The sequence below is a fragment of the Equus quagga genome, chromosome 4 (genome assembly GCF_021613505.1).
Source record: "Equus quagga isolate Etosha38 chromosome 4, UCLA_HA_Equagga_1.0, whole genome shotgun sequence".
Lineage (NCBI taxonomy): Eukaryota > Metazoa > Chordata > Mammalia > Perissodactyla > Equidae > Equus > Equus quagga.
The window spans coordinates 67,316,232-67,333,827 of NC_060270.1; the positions used below are offsets into that span (position 1 = coordinate 67,316,232).

At 38.0% G+C, this 17,596-nt stretch overlaps 1 protein-coding gene across 1 annotated transcript in view; it reads right to left on the minus strand.

Annotated features, from left to right (window-relative positions):
• Positions 1-17,596, minus strand: part of CNTNAP5 (contactin associated protein family member 5) — a 765,902-nt gene that overhangs the window by 144,360 nt on the left and 603,946 nt on the right. Inside the window, exon 14 of the mRNA XM_046657745.1 lies at positions 6,400-6,556. Coding sequence (XP_046513701.1) covers positions 6,400-6,556 — 157 coding nt within the window. The remainder of the gene's footprint in view (positions 1-6,399; positions 6,557-17,596) is intronic.

Below are 17,596 nucleotides of genomic sequence, written 5' to 3' on the forward strand. Positions count from 1 at the left end.
AAAAAAAAAAAAAAAAAAAGATTGGCAACAGTTGTTAGCCCAGGTGCCAATCTTTAAAAAATAAAAAAATAAGTAAAAGATAAAATGAATGAACATATCTTAATAAATATGATATATGCATAGAAAGTATGCATATGTATGTAGTATATGTGTATATCTGTAGTATACGTATGGAGAAGTACCCTACATACCCAACTATTATCTCTAGAAGCAAGATTTTATATATGGGGTAGAGGTAAGAGAATTCCAAGTGATGGTGATGGAGGAGCTTTTATTTTTTTATTTAAATATTTATTTATATTTATTTAATATTTCTGAAATATTTAAAATTTTTACCATAAAGATAAAGTAGAACATATTTCTTCTGTAATAAAAACTCCCAAAAGTTAAAAAATCAAGAAAAATAATTCCTTTATGCATTATTAAATATAGACACATAAATTGGGTGGGTCAGAACTGACCATTGTAAGTGAATTTGCAGAGCAGACAAAAGAGCAGCTCATCCAAGTATTTTGGATCTTAGTAAGAGCTACTGTTTAGGTGATTAACGCCATACACATAGTGATTAACAGGCGAATAGAAGCCAAATCTCAATGCATTTTTAAATAGAATTATAGTATTTTGATATACAATAATAGTCCAAATCAAAATATTGTATACAATACATTATACAAATGTAAACTCTTAATCTTGACATTGACTTTTGAGTTCTATCTATTTTTGATACTCATCATTTTGCAATTACTCAAATAATGCAACTTCACAGACAATTTAGAGATAATATATCTGCATAACTTGACGGATATCTGATGTAATAGAAGCCTCAGTCTACATCTTTAATTATTTCCTACAAGCATAAGACAGAATGTTTTACAGGTATGTTTTGTTTTCCAGAACTATAGGTCTTAAATTGCTTAGATTAGAGATTTTCCCAAGAGATAATAGGAGAAGGGCATCATTGTATAAAAAATAAATAAACCTCCTTAATGCTACTCTTGGCAAAATATCAACTATTTTATTCTGTCTAGAATTCCACAATTCTGTAATGATGTGGTACATCAGTCTTGAATTTTCAACCTCTAGTTGTAAGCTCTTTTTCCCCATTTTTGTATTGTCCCTTCTTCTCTTAAGTATATGATGCCTTCTATTCTCTCCACTGGATATACCACAAAACATTGTCTAAAAACAATCTGAAACCTAGTCATGGGATCCTTAGTGTAAACAAGCCAGTACAGTTGCCCCAGCATACATACTTTAAGTGAAAATTTAATGGATAAAGTGGCAGACTATAATTAGCAAGTAGAGGGCATATTTGTTTAGCAAGAGAGAATGGGGAGAAAGGAAAAAAAATTAGTTATTATTTCATTCATTCATTAATTCATTCAGGAGTTAATACATAAAGGATCTACCACATGCCAAGCATACTTCTCTCCCACACAAAGTGCTGGCCCTGATTACATGGCTAGATGCATGTAGGAATTCAGGGACTGACTGAGTAAAAACCCAGATAAACCATTCATAATCTCTGCCTACTTGGGGCAAAGCCCTTCAAAAATTCAATAAGCAGTGAAATAGCTCATAAACAGGTTCACAAATAATACAATTCAACCAGCAGAGGTTGTACAATATTATTTTTTTAATAAGAGATAGAGTCTTAGTGTGTTCTGAGGCGACACTTGCCTTTCTCTCAGGATTCAGGATTCTAGCCCTGTTTTAGGATCCCGCCATATATGAAGCACTCTTACTGCACCAAGTCTGAGAATCTCAGAGGTGGAGGTTTTGAAGAAATCAAAGAAGGTCTGAGAGATCAAAGAATAACCTATATGAGGAAACAGCAAAACCCTAAACCCCTTGAATGTATCTAGCATCATCCTCCTAAAGGCAATTGTCTCATTAAATCTCATGGGAAAGGAATGAAAGGTCTTTGTGAAGACAAGGTCCTCAGACTGGATTAGACATGAATTTACTAAAGAGAAAAGTTGAAGGCAAACATACAAAAAAATAACTTTGGAGCATAGTGATCACTTCAAACTTCTTTTTGATAGCCAGGATAAAATCAATCTGCAGCAAAAAGTTTGGGTTAAACTTTGGATAAATATTTCCTATGAGATTATAAAAGATGGGTAATAGCTAAGAGTGAAGTAAATATCAGTTAATCCCAGAATAACCATGACCTGACTGACCACAAGAGAGAGAGGTAAAAATATGTCCAACAGAAGTCATTCACCCATGGTTCATTCATGGATTCAGCACCGCTTATTAAATAATTTCTTTGTGGCAGAGAAGTGGAATCAAGGGCTAAAGAGTGGTTTGAAACTCCAGGATTCCATCTACTTAAAAAAAAAATCCCCTAAAAATATCCGGTTCTTTAAGAAAAAGAACAGTAGTTTCCCTTTCTGGATGATCAGATGACCGGAATTTAAACCTTACACCATTTTTGCTTCTTATTTTGTGCAATGTAGCTTTATACAGGGTGCATTAAGGGCAAGAGGCAAAGAACAGAGTTACCAAAAATCAAATAAAAATGTCTGCTCTTTCTTATGAAAAATAGAAGAATGTTCTGCTGTTAAGCAAGAGGGCTACACTTTAGTTCTCCTGGTTGTTTGGAGGAGAAAATTCCTCATTCAGGCCAAGGGCCATCACCAAGAGGCACACTGTGAGCAATTCCCCTCCCTTCTCCAACTTGCGGCCCCTACCATCCTCTGTATCCTTCTACCCTCTACGTGAATGACTGTTTTTCCACCTCCCACACAGCCCGCCACTCTCTTGTGCTATCTGCAGGGGCTGTAGGCTGGAGCTGTCACCAGAATTTTCTTTCTTCCTTTCAGCAGTCCAACAGTGTAAAGTAGCTGGGTCAGAAAACTCCTGGTTGGGAGGATTTCTACAGGATGAATCATTAAACTGAAGAGAAGTTCCTTTGCAAACAATCATTAGCTATGAAATTGTTATTCAATACAAGATTCTTCATTTCTTTTTTGTTCTTCCTGTTCAGTTCTTTCGGTGGGATGGATTCTCCTAAGTAGTCAGCTCACAGTACACCTGATTCAAATGTCTTGTCGTGGCTTCCCTTTAGTCTAAGAAGGAGCTGTGCTTTCGGTGTTCATTGAGATACTTCATTTTTCTCTCCACCCACCTCAGTATTTTGAGATGCCTCACTTTTACCCACTCCCAAAACATACACTAATTTTCTTCATTTACTTGGATCTCACTGAAATATATGACAGCAAGTTATTCAGATACAGAGATTTATTAAGACAGAATAAAGTATTATTAATTAGCAGAAGCTTGAAAGATGGCTCAGTTTGCCTGAACAGCCTGACTTAGCAGAAAGAAACAAATATACTGCTATGATGTGATTCGAGAGGCCCTGGGAGAGGACTCTCTGGCATCCTCATTGGCTGCCATGACTCGAAATCCCAATGTAGCAGTTCCTTTGATATAGTCAGCAACAGCATCCTTGGATTCAGCTATAATCCCAACTCTGCTCCCTTAGTCAGCTGACCATAACCAGTCACTTATCATCTCAGAGCCTCCATTTCCTTTTGTAGGAAAGGAGATAGTAAAACCAACGTCAAGGGTTGTTGGGACGATGATATGAGATATAATATATAAAATACTAAGAACACTTCAGTATAAGATAGGTAACATTTTCAAGTGACAATATTATCTAGGAGTTGTAATATATTAAACTGCTATCCACAAGATGGTATACCAGCCCCAATAAGTTTTCTGATTAACTTTACCCACGAGCAGAAACTTGAGAGAATTTCACAAGGTAAAGATATTTGAGGTTTCTTAGAAACACCCAGAACACCAGTGATACTAGAAGCGCCATGCAGTCTGAAACCAAAATTTGAAATGTGTGGAAAGCCAAAACCAAAGAGGGGATGACTTAAATTCAGTCAAAACAAAAGTGGGTCTAAAAGCGTTCTGTGCACGTTTTCATAATCAATACAGTGAAAAACAATCATTTGCCCTGAAAAACAAAGGAAAAGTAGATGTAATGGACATGGGAACTTAAAATTAAACTATTTTTACAAAAGTAACTTAGTGTAGGAGAGTAAGAGAGATTCTGACCTCAGAAGGGACAGCTTGAAGAGTTCCTCTGAGCACAGCGTAGACCGTAAAGTTAAGTCAAGATATGAGGGGTTCAAACTTTAGTGTACTAATGAGTAGGTCAAAGGAGGGAGAGGCTGAAGTCTGAGTAGAAGAGATGATCAGTGAAAGTCCTTGGAAAGAGGATGTAGAGGCACTTCAACATGATGGTCTCATTTTCCACATTTAAGTGATGTGATGCCATTCTCCATCACGGCCCTTCTGTGTTCAGTAAATTAAGCCCTGGTCATTCGTTCTCTGGGGAGCAAGGCGCTGAAGCAGTGCTGAGAGGGCAACAGCTACACCATAGGAAGTGCAACAGTGAGCAAAGGTCGAGAATTCAGACAAAAAGGGAGTGAGAGTAGAAGGTAATGAGGAGAAACACTCCTCGTCTCAATGGATCTTTATATTCTGCCTCCCTCTATATTAGCTTATCTGATTATTCACAAGGAAATTAAGGTGTTTCCATTCAAGTCTATAAAATCTATAAATTTCAAATTTCATACACAGTGACAGGAAATTAATGAATCCAAAAAAAGAGTGAATCTAAACTGCTGGTTGCACAAGACTTTAAATATGTTTCCCTGGCAATGCAACCACTTAGTCCTTCCACAGTATTTCTCAAGCTTGTAGATGTCATTTTTTTTTTTTTAAAGATTTCATTTTTTCCTTTTTCTCTCCAAAGCCCCCCGGTACATAGTTGTGTATTCTTCGTTGTGGGTTCTTCTAGTTGTGGCACGTGGGACGCCGCCTCAGCGTAGTCTGACAAGCAGTGCCATGTCCGCGCCCAGGACTCGAACCAACGAAACACTGGGCCGCCTGCAGCGGAGCGCGCGAACTTAACCACTCGGCCACGGGGCCAGACCCTGTAGATGCCATTTTGTCATCACCCTTCCTCCTCATAGATCTTCTGAATTCATCTCTTCAGCTCACTACCACCAAGTTCCTACTGTACAAGAAGTAGTTCTTAATGGATATAATGTTAAGAGACACGGTCTCCACCTGGGACACGAGGTATATTTGATTTGCTGGCATCCATAATGCTGTGATAGAAGTCACTGCAGGGTAAAGTGGGGACCCACAGAATGGAGAAGTCTATCCCACCTCTAGTCAACTTCACCTGATTTTACCCAGGTGATGATTTTAAGGCTGGGAGGAAGCACTCAAGTAACTTGCCTTGGAGCCCAAGCAATCCCACAGCATCTGAAGAGGTGGCCCATCTACTAGGACTTGAAGGAGCCAAATGTTTGATCCTTTCTTCACTGAACTGAGGATGTGACTCAACCTTAAATTCCATTGGAAGCAATGAAATTTAAGGCATTCAGCATTCAACATTTAGCAATCCTTGCTGTTAGGAATCTGAGCAGGGAAGGAAAAATACTTAAAAGAAATTTCAGCTGGGTTGAGAGCAGCTTGATATAGGAATTCTTAAATATAATTGAGCAGCATTTGATGAAGCAGGTAAAATTACAAAAGTCAAAACCAAATTTGTTTTAAATTCAGTCAAAACAAAAATGGGTTTAGAAATGTCCTGGTCACCTTTTCATAATCAATACAGTGAAAAACAAGCATTTTCCCTGAAAGAAAAAGGAAAAGTAGATGTAATGGACATGGGAAGTTAAAATTAAACTATTTTTACAAAAGTAACTTGGTGTAGGAGAGTAAGAGAGATTCTGACCTCAGATATAGCTGAATTCAAATTCGGGATCTGTCACTTACTTAGTAGATGTGCGTGACCTTGGGAGAATGATTGAACTTCTTTGTAATCTACATTCCTCAACTTTAAGATGTAAAAATGAGAAAATTATACAGAATTAATAGATTGTTGTGAGGATTAAATAGATATTCAATAAATATAAATTTTCTTTGCTATATTTTTACTAGCTACAAAAGCGTGGGCAGGTGACTGAAACATCAGTGCGGAAATGGGACAATAAAGAAACAGTCTGTATAATTACACATCTCTATCTCCCATACTATCTCTCCCAAAATTTATACTCCACACATTATAGAAACACTGACTACATTGCAAAGCTGAACATTACATTTCATCCCTTTGTTTAAAGTGGAATGTTCAGAATATAAGGAGGTGATGATGTGACAACATGCTTTATGTTACAAACCTCAGCAACAGCCCTAAAAGTACTGGAACTGGCTATTTTCGAAGTTAAAAACAAGCACAGTCATTAGGGATTCCTAGTTCATATTGAATTTCTCATCCACGTTCTACTCTCTTGAGGGAAATTTTATGCGTCAATTAAGGTGCTTCCTCCACAACTGAAGAAAGATCATGATTCTCATTACCATTCATCCTTGTCAGCATCACAATTGCAAAAGTGTTGAATGTCTAGGCAACTCTCGTCCAGGCCACAGTCACACTGCTGAACTCCAGGAGGAACACCTCCCCAGTAAGGGTGTCTTTCATTGGACCGCCCAATCCACCAGGTAAACGGTGTTCCATCTGAAAGATAAGACATTTCACAAGTCACAGCAAGCCTGAATTAGAACAGAGAATGTCACAGAAACTGACATGAAGATGTCTTAAAGAATATATATTATATATATTTTCCCTTCCTCTCCTCTCCTCGCTTCCCTTTTCTCTTTTCTTTCTCTCCTTCTTTCCTTTCTTTGCCTTTCTCTCTGTTTTTATAAATATCTGTATATCTATACATATATGTATCTATAGATATACGTATTTATACACATATATCCATACATATATATCTATGTCCATACATATGCACATGTAAACAACACTTTCGTGGAAAGTATTTATATAGCAGGATACTGATTAATCTCAATGTTCAGAGGCAGGGTCACAAACTGAAATGCTTACCAAATCAGGCAGGTATCACAATTGAGAAAATTGGGCCAGATTTTAGACCAAATAAATTTGATAGATAAAAGATTAATTTCCTTTTAAAACTACCAAACAACAAACAACAGGATGAGGGCCAAGATAAGCTGGGCCTTAGTCCTCAGTTTCTGGTAGACTATAAGGAGGAGTGGACACTAAGGTGAAAGGGAGAGTGTTGGTCTAGAGAAGAGGGTTGTCTTGTCCTACTCCCATTGATTTCCAGCATGACAAAGATGAGCCCCAGGGCTACCATATCTTCTGAACTTTTTTTAAGAGAAGTCATAAGTTTCAAATTCAAAGATTTGGAGGAAAAAAAAACACTGTGAAGGTCAGTACTGTTTGGGCCAAAGTCGTCCTTCTGAAGGTCGTACTTAACTCATACAAAGCTGGTTTGCAACCTCCAATTTCTGATTTATATACTTGACAGAAAGCTGTTTTTGAGTCTTGTCCATGTCAGTTTCTTTCTTTGCAAAGTTTAGTTTAGTAAAATCTGTTGGAGTTTTCTTTCGTGATTGGGAATATTTCAGTAAATTAGAACCTTTCAAAAAATGAGAATGTATCCAAAACAACAGATATATGTAGAGAGGGAGGTGTTACATGTCATTCAGCTGATTGGGGTTAGGCCTAGGTTCCCTTTAGAAATTCCTGTTTTGTTTCTGTTTGGCCTATGACACTTAATATGTGGTTATTTTTAAAAAAACACATTTAAATATTTATTGGGGACCATTGTTTATGATTTACCATTTTAAAGTAGAATAATAATATTTGTTTGAGGATGAGACTAGGTTGGAAATTTGCCTAGTCAAGATTTAGTTTTGCATGCAACTCTTGATTTGTAAACATATAATTTACAAATTATCCATGCATACAAATAGCAACAATTTTTTCTGAATTGCTTTTGCTGCTGCAGTCTTCATGGAAGTCACTGAGGCAAGTAGAAAGGAAAAAGACAATTTGGAGCTTCCAAGAATCTGTAGGCCATGAAAAGAAGTTAAGGAGGATACTATGAAAAGCAGAAGTATCTTAGCAGGTGCTGATTCAGGGGGAAGACAGCCTGACGGACTATAGTCACCCCCAAATATCACTCTTCACTCTGCCTAAAATGTTTTAGGCTACTTTATTATCTTCTAAGATAGAATTCCAGTTAGAAATGTCTGTTAGCCAGTGTCTTCTTTTTAAAGAATGATTCCAAATGGCATAAATCCATTTTCCCTAGTTTCAAAAATCTATAAATCACTGTAACCTAGTTCAAATAAATTGTTTTCCTTCTAAATCCTAGCTCAGATAAGTCATACTCAAGTGGCCTAGAGGATTGCTGGGTTTATTTAGAGCATAAAACACTTTCAGGACTTGGGCAAGTATAGGTAGATCATCCCAGTGTCTGAGTCCAGGCAGCAAATGAGTGAAACACTGTATTTGAATGTTTGCCAATGTTGGCTTTGGGTCCAAGAAATCTCTTTACCTCTCCCTCCCTCTGGCACTGACCAGGTCTCTCCTTCCCTAATCTAAAATATAGAACACATAGTAAAATTCAACCTCTTCATGGATTATTTTTGTTTATAAGCTAAGCCAAGGTTGTGGCCATGTTAATAGCATCATTATCAATGGTATGAGTTCTGAACTAACAATCTGTGCAGAGCTTAGGGTGCATATGTTGCCATATAGTAGTTTCACCAGTTCTTACTTGGTCTCTTAAGCCCCTAGAACCTCCATTAGCAGCCCAAGGCTTTGTTTGCTTTTGAATCCATCAGTGTCTTGTACCACTGAGACTTGCAGTTCCCTCCTCATATCTGGCAATTAGTATAAAGGTTTCAATTTGTTTTAACTGACTGACTGTCAAGGGACAAGGAGAAAAGAGGACAAAGAGAGGAAACACACACACACACACACACATATGAAAGCAGGAGGGTTATTGCTAAATTTTCCTCTCAGATCTCCCATCTTTGTGTTTGCTCTCCTGTGGAGTACTAGATAGAGCACAACAAAGGAGGAAACTGAGGACCCAAAAGGGTGACAGATTTGCTCTAATTCCTGACTCTAATGAGGTATCAGGGAGAGAATCTACACCCTAGCTGCAAATTTTGGCCATTGGAGAAATTGGACTTCCTTCTGACAGAAAATTCTCTCAAAAATGAAACAACAAAGCATAATTATAAATGTTTTTTTAAATATATGCGTTCAACAAATATTTACTGAGCATCTATAATATTACAGGCACCATTCTAGGCACTTGGGATAAGTCACTTAAATAAAAACAAATAAACAAAAAATGCCCCCCAAAGCATGCATTGCAATTATAGGAAATAGACAATAATAATAATTAAATGATTTAGTATTTAGAAAGGGCTAAGAGGTATGGAAACCACATAGCAGGATGAGGGTTCCAGTTGCTGCCAAGAGGGGCATGTTGCAATCCTACATAGAATGATCAGAGTAGAACTTGATGAAGCAATAAACTCTGGGAAAAACTTGAGGGCAGGAAGCAAGTTGCACGTGGCTGGCTACTTGGAGAAGAGCATAGCAGGCAAAGGAAATGGTAGACGTGAAGTTCTAAGAGTAAGAAAGGGCCTTTCTTCAGATCTATCTCCAGGTTCTTAAACTGTGATTTTCAAAATTTTGAGAAAGCTCTAGTAGGAATGTTTAACAGAAAAGGAGGGAGCAGAAAACAGGCAAAATAGAACTCATATTAATCAGATTCTTGGTTGGAATGTAAGAATTCTCTCTGATAGTTCCAAGCCAAAAGGTATTTCTTAGGAAGTTACCAGGTTGCCACAGAATCATGATCACAGAAGAAATGGGCTTTAGGCTAATGGGCCGACCATGTTGCAGAATTGGCTTGATGAAACCCTGCCCGGCTCACTGCCCCTGAATGTCAACCGTTAGGAGATCCACTCAGCTGAAGCTGATATGCCACCAGCATCACAGCCACTTCTCTCTAAGGGTCTCAGGCCAGCAGGCCCTGTTGCCCCAAAGAGAGGTGTTCCTATGGCCCCTGCACCCGCAGAATAGCAGCTCCATGCAGAGCCTGCTTCCCTGCTGCTCACCTCCCAGTCAGAGCATCACACAGGTGGTCTGATTGAGGAAGCACAAGTCCCTCACCTGTGTCCCCGCTAAGAGGAGATTGGGGATTTGAACTCTGACTTCGCTGCAGAGGCAAGATCCAAGATCCACAGTGTGAATTTCCACCAACACAGAAATGCTACTCAGAAGATGATAGGAGGCATGAACAAGACAAATATCCATCATAGAGCTAAAAAGACGCTTACTGTCACTTAATGAATCAGTACTTTAAACTTCTTAAGTCTCGATTTCTTGTATAAAATGGGGTTATTAATCCAAATATTTACCTCTTTTGTGGTGCTTCTGATAAACCAAGGATTCTGAGATGTGCATATGTGTGTTGGGTGTGGGAGAGACAACAAGTTTCCTTTGATAACCAGGTGATCACACAGAGCAGAATGGGGAAAGGTACCTGCAACCTGGGCCTGTCCACCGTGAAAGGAACACCCATACCCTGCTTTATGCTTCTGGGGCCAAGGCTCTGGGGTTGTAGAGGCTTGCCCCTTGGCAAGGACGCAGGGTTTTCATGCACAGCTCCAGCAGCAGTACATACCACAAGGACTTCCACAAGAGAACCAAGGAGAAGAAGGTAGAGGAACTGGGTCCTCCTGGGAGACCCCACCAGGAGCTCAGCAGTAGCCACTGACGCCTCGGGGAGGTGGTGAGGTCCTCAGTATGCAAGATATAAAACAGATGACTAAGGAATTACATTAATTTGCATTACTTCCATGCATTTGGAATTATTATTGTTACATGACCTCATGTATACAAAAAACTCTGGGAAAAAATCAGCTTACACATACGCTAAAAAAAAAAGTCCTGTAAGAAAGTATATGGCAGTAAGTGGCCACAGAAGGTGATCACTGTCCTTTGTTAACACTAGGTAGACTATCGCGAGACAGGCATCAATCATACTTGCCATGCAGGAGGCTTAAAAAAGTGACAATAGAAAACTATTGATATGAGCATGTCCTAGGTTACAGCAGATTCTAAAGTGCTCTGCATGTGTGAACCCATTTAATCATCACAACAACCCTATGAGGTATGTGTTATTATTATCCTCCACTTTACAGATAAAGAGACTGAGACAGAGAGGGATTAAACACCTGCCTGGAGGCCATATGACTAGAAAGTCCGGAGTCAGGATCTGAATCCAAGCATTCTTGCCCAAGAGTCTGTGGGTTACCCGCTGTGTTATGTCACTGTGCTCTGATATGTGGGATAATAATTCATTGTTGAAGACTTAAGGCCTTTCAGCACAATATGTATGGGCGGTTTAAGTGATAAGAGAGAACTAAAAAAACTATCAGTGATAGATAAATTCTTACATTCACTAAAATAAAGACGTGATCAATAAACATCTCTAATCTCTCATACATTTACACACAATAATAATGGTGCAATAGAATCTAATGTTAGTACTGCTTGCTGGAGTCTTCCCAGGCTTTCCCCACCCTAAGTTTCAAGGAAATAATGGCAAGTGTGTTTGGCTTTGTTGCTGACAACACGCAAACTGAGAGGCACAGTTTATACCTGGACTTCCTTTCAAACGTTCATTGCCTGTCTGAGTTTTTATTCACAGATTTTTATGTTCTTTTCCTAGGACCTGAATTGCTCTCCAAGTTTGAAAATGGCCTTGATATTTAACAAACAAGTTAAAACGGAAAATTGTGCAGGACTATCATTTAACCCAGTTGGCATAGCGGACTAGGCATGAGTATGTGGCCTTAAGTTTGTCCATAATAACTCCTCATCAGATAACTTCCCTGAGCTCATTTCAACACAGTGAGCCTCTCTGCTTCTTAATCAGAACAGGGTGAATTCCAAAGACTTTGCCCCCTTTCTGCAGATCCTGGCTCCACTGTAGAAACTTTTGGTCATGCTTGATCTTCCATTTAGATTGCCAGCCCACAGTTTCCTATTTTTCTAATTATCTTCAAGAAGATAATGCAACATAAATTCGGAAAAGAATTCTCACAATTGAGTCAAAGGAAGATGGAAATTAAACTGCATATTGTAGAATATCTTATAAAAGGAATTCAAGTTTGGGGAGGAAGTGTGTTTGTGTGCACGTGTGTGTGTGTTTATGCACACATGCACACCTGTGTGTGTGTGGTGAGAAGGAGACAGAGAAAGAAGTGGGAGGAGGAGGAAGAAGAGCCATATCTTCATCCTCACTTTTGGCCTCAGAAATTTGGGTCCATATCAACTCCTTTATGAATAGTTTCAGAAAAGTATTATATCTGAATTTAAGCATTACATAAGGTCAAATCTAGATGCTTTGCAAATGAACACATAAGCATACCATTCTGCTCCTAAGGTTTCCTCAAGTGGAACATTTATGTGATAAATACAGGGAAATGGTTCAAGGAGAGAAAAATCACGATAAATTTTATTTAGCACCTAAGCATAAACCCCACCTGTACATGCTTAGTTCAAATTATGATTTTCCTAATGTAAGAAATTTAGGAGAAATCGTGAAGCTGGTTAGTTGCATGATTTTATAGCTTAACTAATATAAGCTGTTGAACATAATGCAAACTGGAGACCCCACTTTAATTCTACAATTGTTTAAGTTAAAGTCTTGACAATCTGGGAAACAGTAGGCACGTCAACCTCCCAGTGACAACTACAGCTATAGCCAAAAATAATTTGGCCTCTTCTCGCTGCTTGAACAGTCCAAGAACAACTCCAAACAGTTCTGCAAATATATAAAGATAGTGCTACATGTGGAGCTGTTGTTGTCATTGTTGCTATTGTCTTTGTTTTATTTCTAAGTTTTGAAGTAGTATGCTCATAGCATGGATTCTGGTAAACTCAATATGCCAACAGGAAGAGTTTACCTCATTTCTTTTATAACTTCAAAAATGTCTACACTGATCAGCAAATATACGTTACAGTGGGTTCCTGGGAGGAGTAGACATCCAGAGATCCAACTCTGTTGATGTTAGACTTGATTTCACTCTTTACTTTGTCCCGTTGAAAGAGGACAGAAATGACAATCAGGTCAGTTCAAAGTCCAGCCCTTAGAGGCCTGCATGTTTCCACTTGCTTCTAGGGAACTTCTCTGACGTGACCATGAGACCGTGCCTCCAGATGGTCACAGCCTCTCCAGCCTGAGCCCCAGAACGTGAGCCAGGAAGCACAGTCATCCCACCTCGTGCACAGACATGCAAGCATGAGAATAAGTACTGAATACCGTATGCTGCTGAGCTTCGGCAACGGACTCTATAGCATTATTGTGACAATAACTGATAAAATTCAAATTAGATATCAACCACATAAAATAAAATTCTGTAGAGATTATAAGTAAGTAAATGGAACTATCAATGATGGCCCTGCTTTCAAGACATTTGCAATTTGGTTAGAAACATAAATAGACACATATGTGCATGAGGAGAATAAAGAGAAATATCAATTCTGTTTGGGCCCAATTCATTATTTATTTTCTGGTCCATAATGGCAGCAGTTATAACAGCACTTTAGCCGTCACTCATGAAGTCACTCCTAGCACCCTTCTCCAGCTGCCTTTCTTTCCTCCCATAGTCCTCACTTGAACCCAATCTCAGTTCACTGAGTCTATCCCAACTCAACTCCAATCATTGGCAGTGTAATCTTGACTCTATTGCCTATCTTCACCCCCTTCAAAAACGGTGCTTGGATCTTCCTTCAGTTAGATAGCAGTTTTCCCCAGGGTCATAGTATTGGCTCATCTCTTCTAGGCTCAATGCCTCCCATCCTCTGCATGGAACTTTAGAGAAACTATTCCTATGGCTGATCGCTTGACTGTCACCTATCACAGCTTCCACCCATAGGGTGATGAAGAATTCAAGTATGTTTACATGTATACTTTATATATATATGATTTATAAAACAATGAAATTAAATATGATATAAATTACTTTATGCATGTGTGCATATATACACATACACACACATTCCATTCAATTATGTCTTAAGCCTATGCGGTGTGAAGGTCATGGTGTGATACACAGTGATATAAATTTTAATGGACTATGACTGCCCCAAAGGAGCTCATAACATTTAGGGAGAGAAGGACATGTACACAGATAAGAGAAATGCAAGTCAGAATGAGATTAGGGCCAAAATGAGCAGTTAGTAAATTGTTAGCGAAGCCCAGAATAAGAAACTGTGAATTTTGTCCAGAAGTCCTAAGAAAGGCTTCATGGAAATGGTTTCATTTCATGGAAATGGTGGCATTTGACCTGAGGCTTGGTGATGAGGAGGACTTCAGTAAACAGTGCTACCAGGGAAGAGTTTTTGCGGTTAAGAGGCACAAGGGAAAGGGAATCCTCAGTGTCGTTAGGAAGCAACTGTTAGATTTCTGCACATAAGAAAGCTACGTTAGTTCACTGACTGTAGTTAAGCATTGTGGGATTAAAAAATGAGAGAAGAGAAAGATGCCACCAAAATTGTAAGGCCACATAATTAAGGAGGATTGCACTGAAATGTTTCACTTTCTGATGAAAATACAAATCATCAAATCACTGATTTAGGAAAGAAGATTCTGGCAACCAAAGAAAGTATTTATATTCTCTTTCTTTCTAAGTAGAATACCATTTCTGAGGAAACGTTTAGTAAGAAAGAAAAACAGCCTCATCCATATCAGAAAATAATGGTAGACATTCATCAAAGTCAATCTGAGTCTTGCTGCTTGTTGGCTGGGATCGTTAAATCAGAACATATGTCTAATAGTGTGATTAAGACCTAGTCAGTGACATTAGGAATTAACATTTTTATAGTGTTGTTCAATATTTTCTTCTCTCTGCCTATTTAATTGAAGTGAGTCCAAAAGTGGAGGGGGGACAGAAAAGATTAATGATACCACCTTTCAAAACAAATGGCAAAAGTCACTTTGATGGGGTCATTTAAAGCTGGACTAGACAAACCTCTCTATAGTGTACCACAGGGATCCTTCATGGGCAGACCAAGAGGTGGACAAAATGATTAAGTTAAATGATTATATTTGCATTATGTTTTTGTGGGAGAATATAATAACACTTTGCATGTTGATAATATATTTTATTTGAAGAGCTGTAAGGAAGAACCTTAGCAAGGTTAAACAACTTGTTCAAAGTCACATGGCAACTGAGGACAAAGCTGGCCTCGAGACCGTGGGTCCCTAAGGCCCATCACTGCATGGTTCATATCCTGAACACCCACCTTTGCAAAGACTCACACATCTTTTTACTTTTTAATGTGCTAAAAACATATGGACATAATGTGAGCCTTGTAGGTGAACATGCCCCATTATTATAAATTTATGGGAATTGATAATAATAAAGGGACAGCATAGCATTGGAATAAGATCTTTAGTTTAACACACAATTTCTTTGATATGACAAACTTGGAAGCAGTAGTTTCCAGATGTGGTGTGACAAGAGTACAGGAGGACTCTCAAATCCACATCAAATTGTAATGTGAGAAGAAGGTGACATTCATTGTGTTAAGCCACAGAGACTTGGGGTGGGACATATTTATTAATAGCATAGTTTAACCTATACTCATTAATATATAAAAAATTAATGAATGTGAAACTGAGTTAGAAAAGCAAAACACCTAATGTCTACACACAGTCATAGAAATTGAGAATTACAATAAATCTCGGTACTAAAGCTAAAGTGTACATTTATACTAGTAATCCTAATAAAAAAATACAGCATTTACTGAGCATTTAAAATATTTCAGGCAGCTTCATGCATTTTTTATATCCTAGTTCATTCAGTCTCCACAACAACCCTATGAGATAAAGACTTTCATCCCATTTTACAGATGAGGAAACAAAGGTATTAACTAGAAGATAGATTACTTCTCTAAGGTAATTCAGCTAGTGAATGACAGGACCAAGCCAAAGCCACGGTGATCCCTTGCAGGTGATAACAAGACTCAAAAATAAAATCATTGCCTCCACTATTGTTCCATCCCCCAAAAGTTATTCTTACAGCAGCCAACAGGACTTTTAAAGTCTATATTAGATGATTTATCTCTCTGATTAAAACCCTCCTGTAGTACTCCATCACGAGTAAAATCCAAACTTCTCACCATTGCCCCTAATGGCCCACATCTGTTTTCTGCAGCTTCTTAACCTTATTTCCTTCCACACTCAGCCCATCACTGCCCTCCAGGTGCACTGACCTTCCACAGGCCCTCGCACCAGCTCTTCTGTTTTTGCTGCTCTCTCTGCCCGGATTCCTCTCCTCATGGGTTTTTATCGTGGCTGACGGTGTTGCCTCATTGGATCCTGAAGTGAAATCTCACCTCTTCCCTGTTGGTCCTATTTAAAGTACTCCAAAATCACCCCATTATTTCCCTAGGAGTACTTACTACCCAAAGTATGAAACCATACTTTTATTTGTTTTTCTTTGTTTAACATGTTCTTCACATGCACTCTCATTAGAATGAGAGGAAAGGCTTATTAAGTCTTGTTCATGACTCTATCACCAACATATAGAAAGTGCCTGGTTTGTGCTAGCAACTGAATGTCTATTTGCTGAATAAACAAATGACTGGATGCCAAGAAAAAGAAACATCAGCACAGAAGGACTTTCCACAGATTACACTAAAAAATAACTTGTTTCAGGAACATTTATGATTATGATGCCTTTAGTCTCTGTATAGGTATATTCATCTTTGGTATCTTACATCATCATTGAAGACATCAAGGATTTTTGTCATTTTAGTGATAAGCCCATAGAATGTCGCCTATCAAGCATTTGAATAAATACTTACTATAAGTGTGGCATAGAATGAGATCACCATACATAAAGATGCTCACGTACAAATTCATTTGTGTATTTATTAAAACAACTTAAAACATCTACAATGAACGAGACACTTGCCTCCTTAGAGTGTAAAAATACAAAATAAATATTAGCTCTACCATTAGGACTCTCACAGTGTAGTAGATAAGAAAAAAAGATTGTTAAACATTACTTTTAATGCAAGTTAGAATGAAATAAATTTGAAGTAGAATTTCAAGCAACATGGAAAGTCAAGAGGAAAAAGTCTAATGGTTAGTAGAGAGTACAATTCCAGGGGAAAACTCTAAAGTCATTTCTATTTTGAATATATCTGTCATTTCTGTTTTCCAGACAGTGAAATAAAATTGTATTTCATACCATTAGCTTTCAGAACAAGGTTGACATAATTTATGTCATTCAACCCTCCCAACCACTGTGATGATTTTTATTTTCATTTTATAGATAAATTGAAGCTAATAAAGGATTAGTAAATTTCCAAAACCTATACAGATCAGAAGACTGGAATTTAGATCTTACGGCTCCAAACCCCAATAAAATTTTTGCTATAGCATATGAAATCTAGTTCTATGACAGACAGAAATAGGAGAGTATCATAAGTCCTCATGGCAATTGATCTTGAGTCAAATTACAAGAGTATCCATAATTATTTTATTGGTAAAACTCCAAGGCTTGATTGAGTATGTATCCTCAACTCTCTTTGGAATATTCCCAACCATATTGTCTCCCCAACTATATTGGTCTATCAATTGATTTATGTAACAAACAAACCAACAAAAAACAAGAAATAAATGTTCTAGTAAGT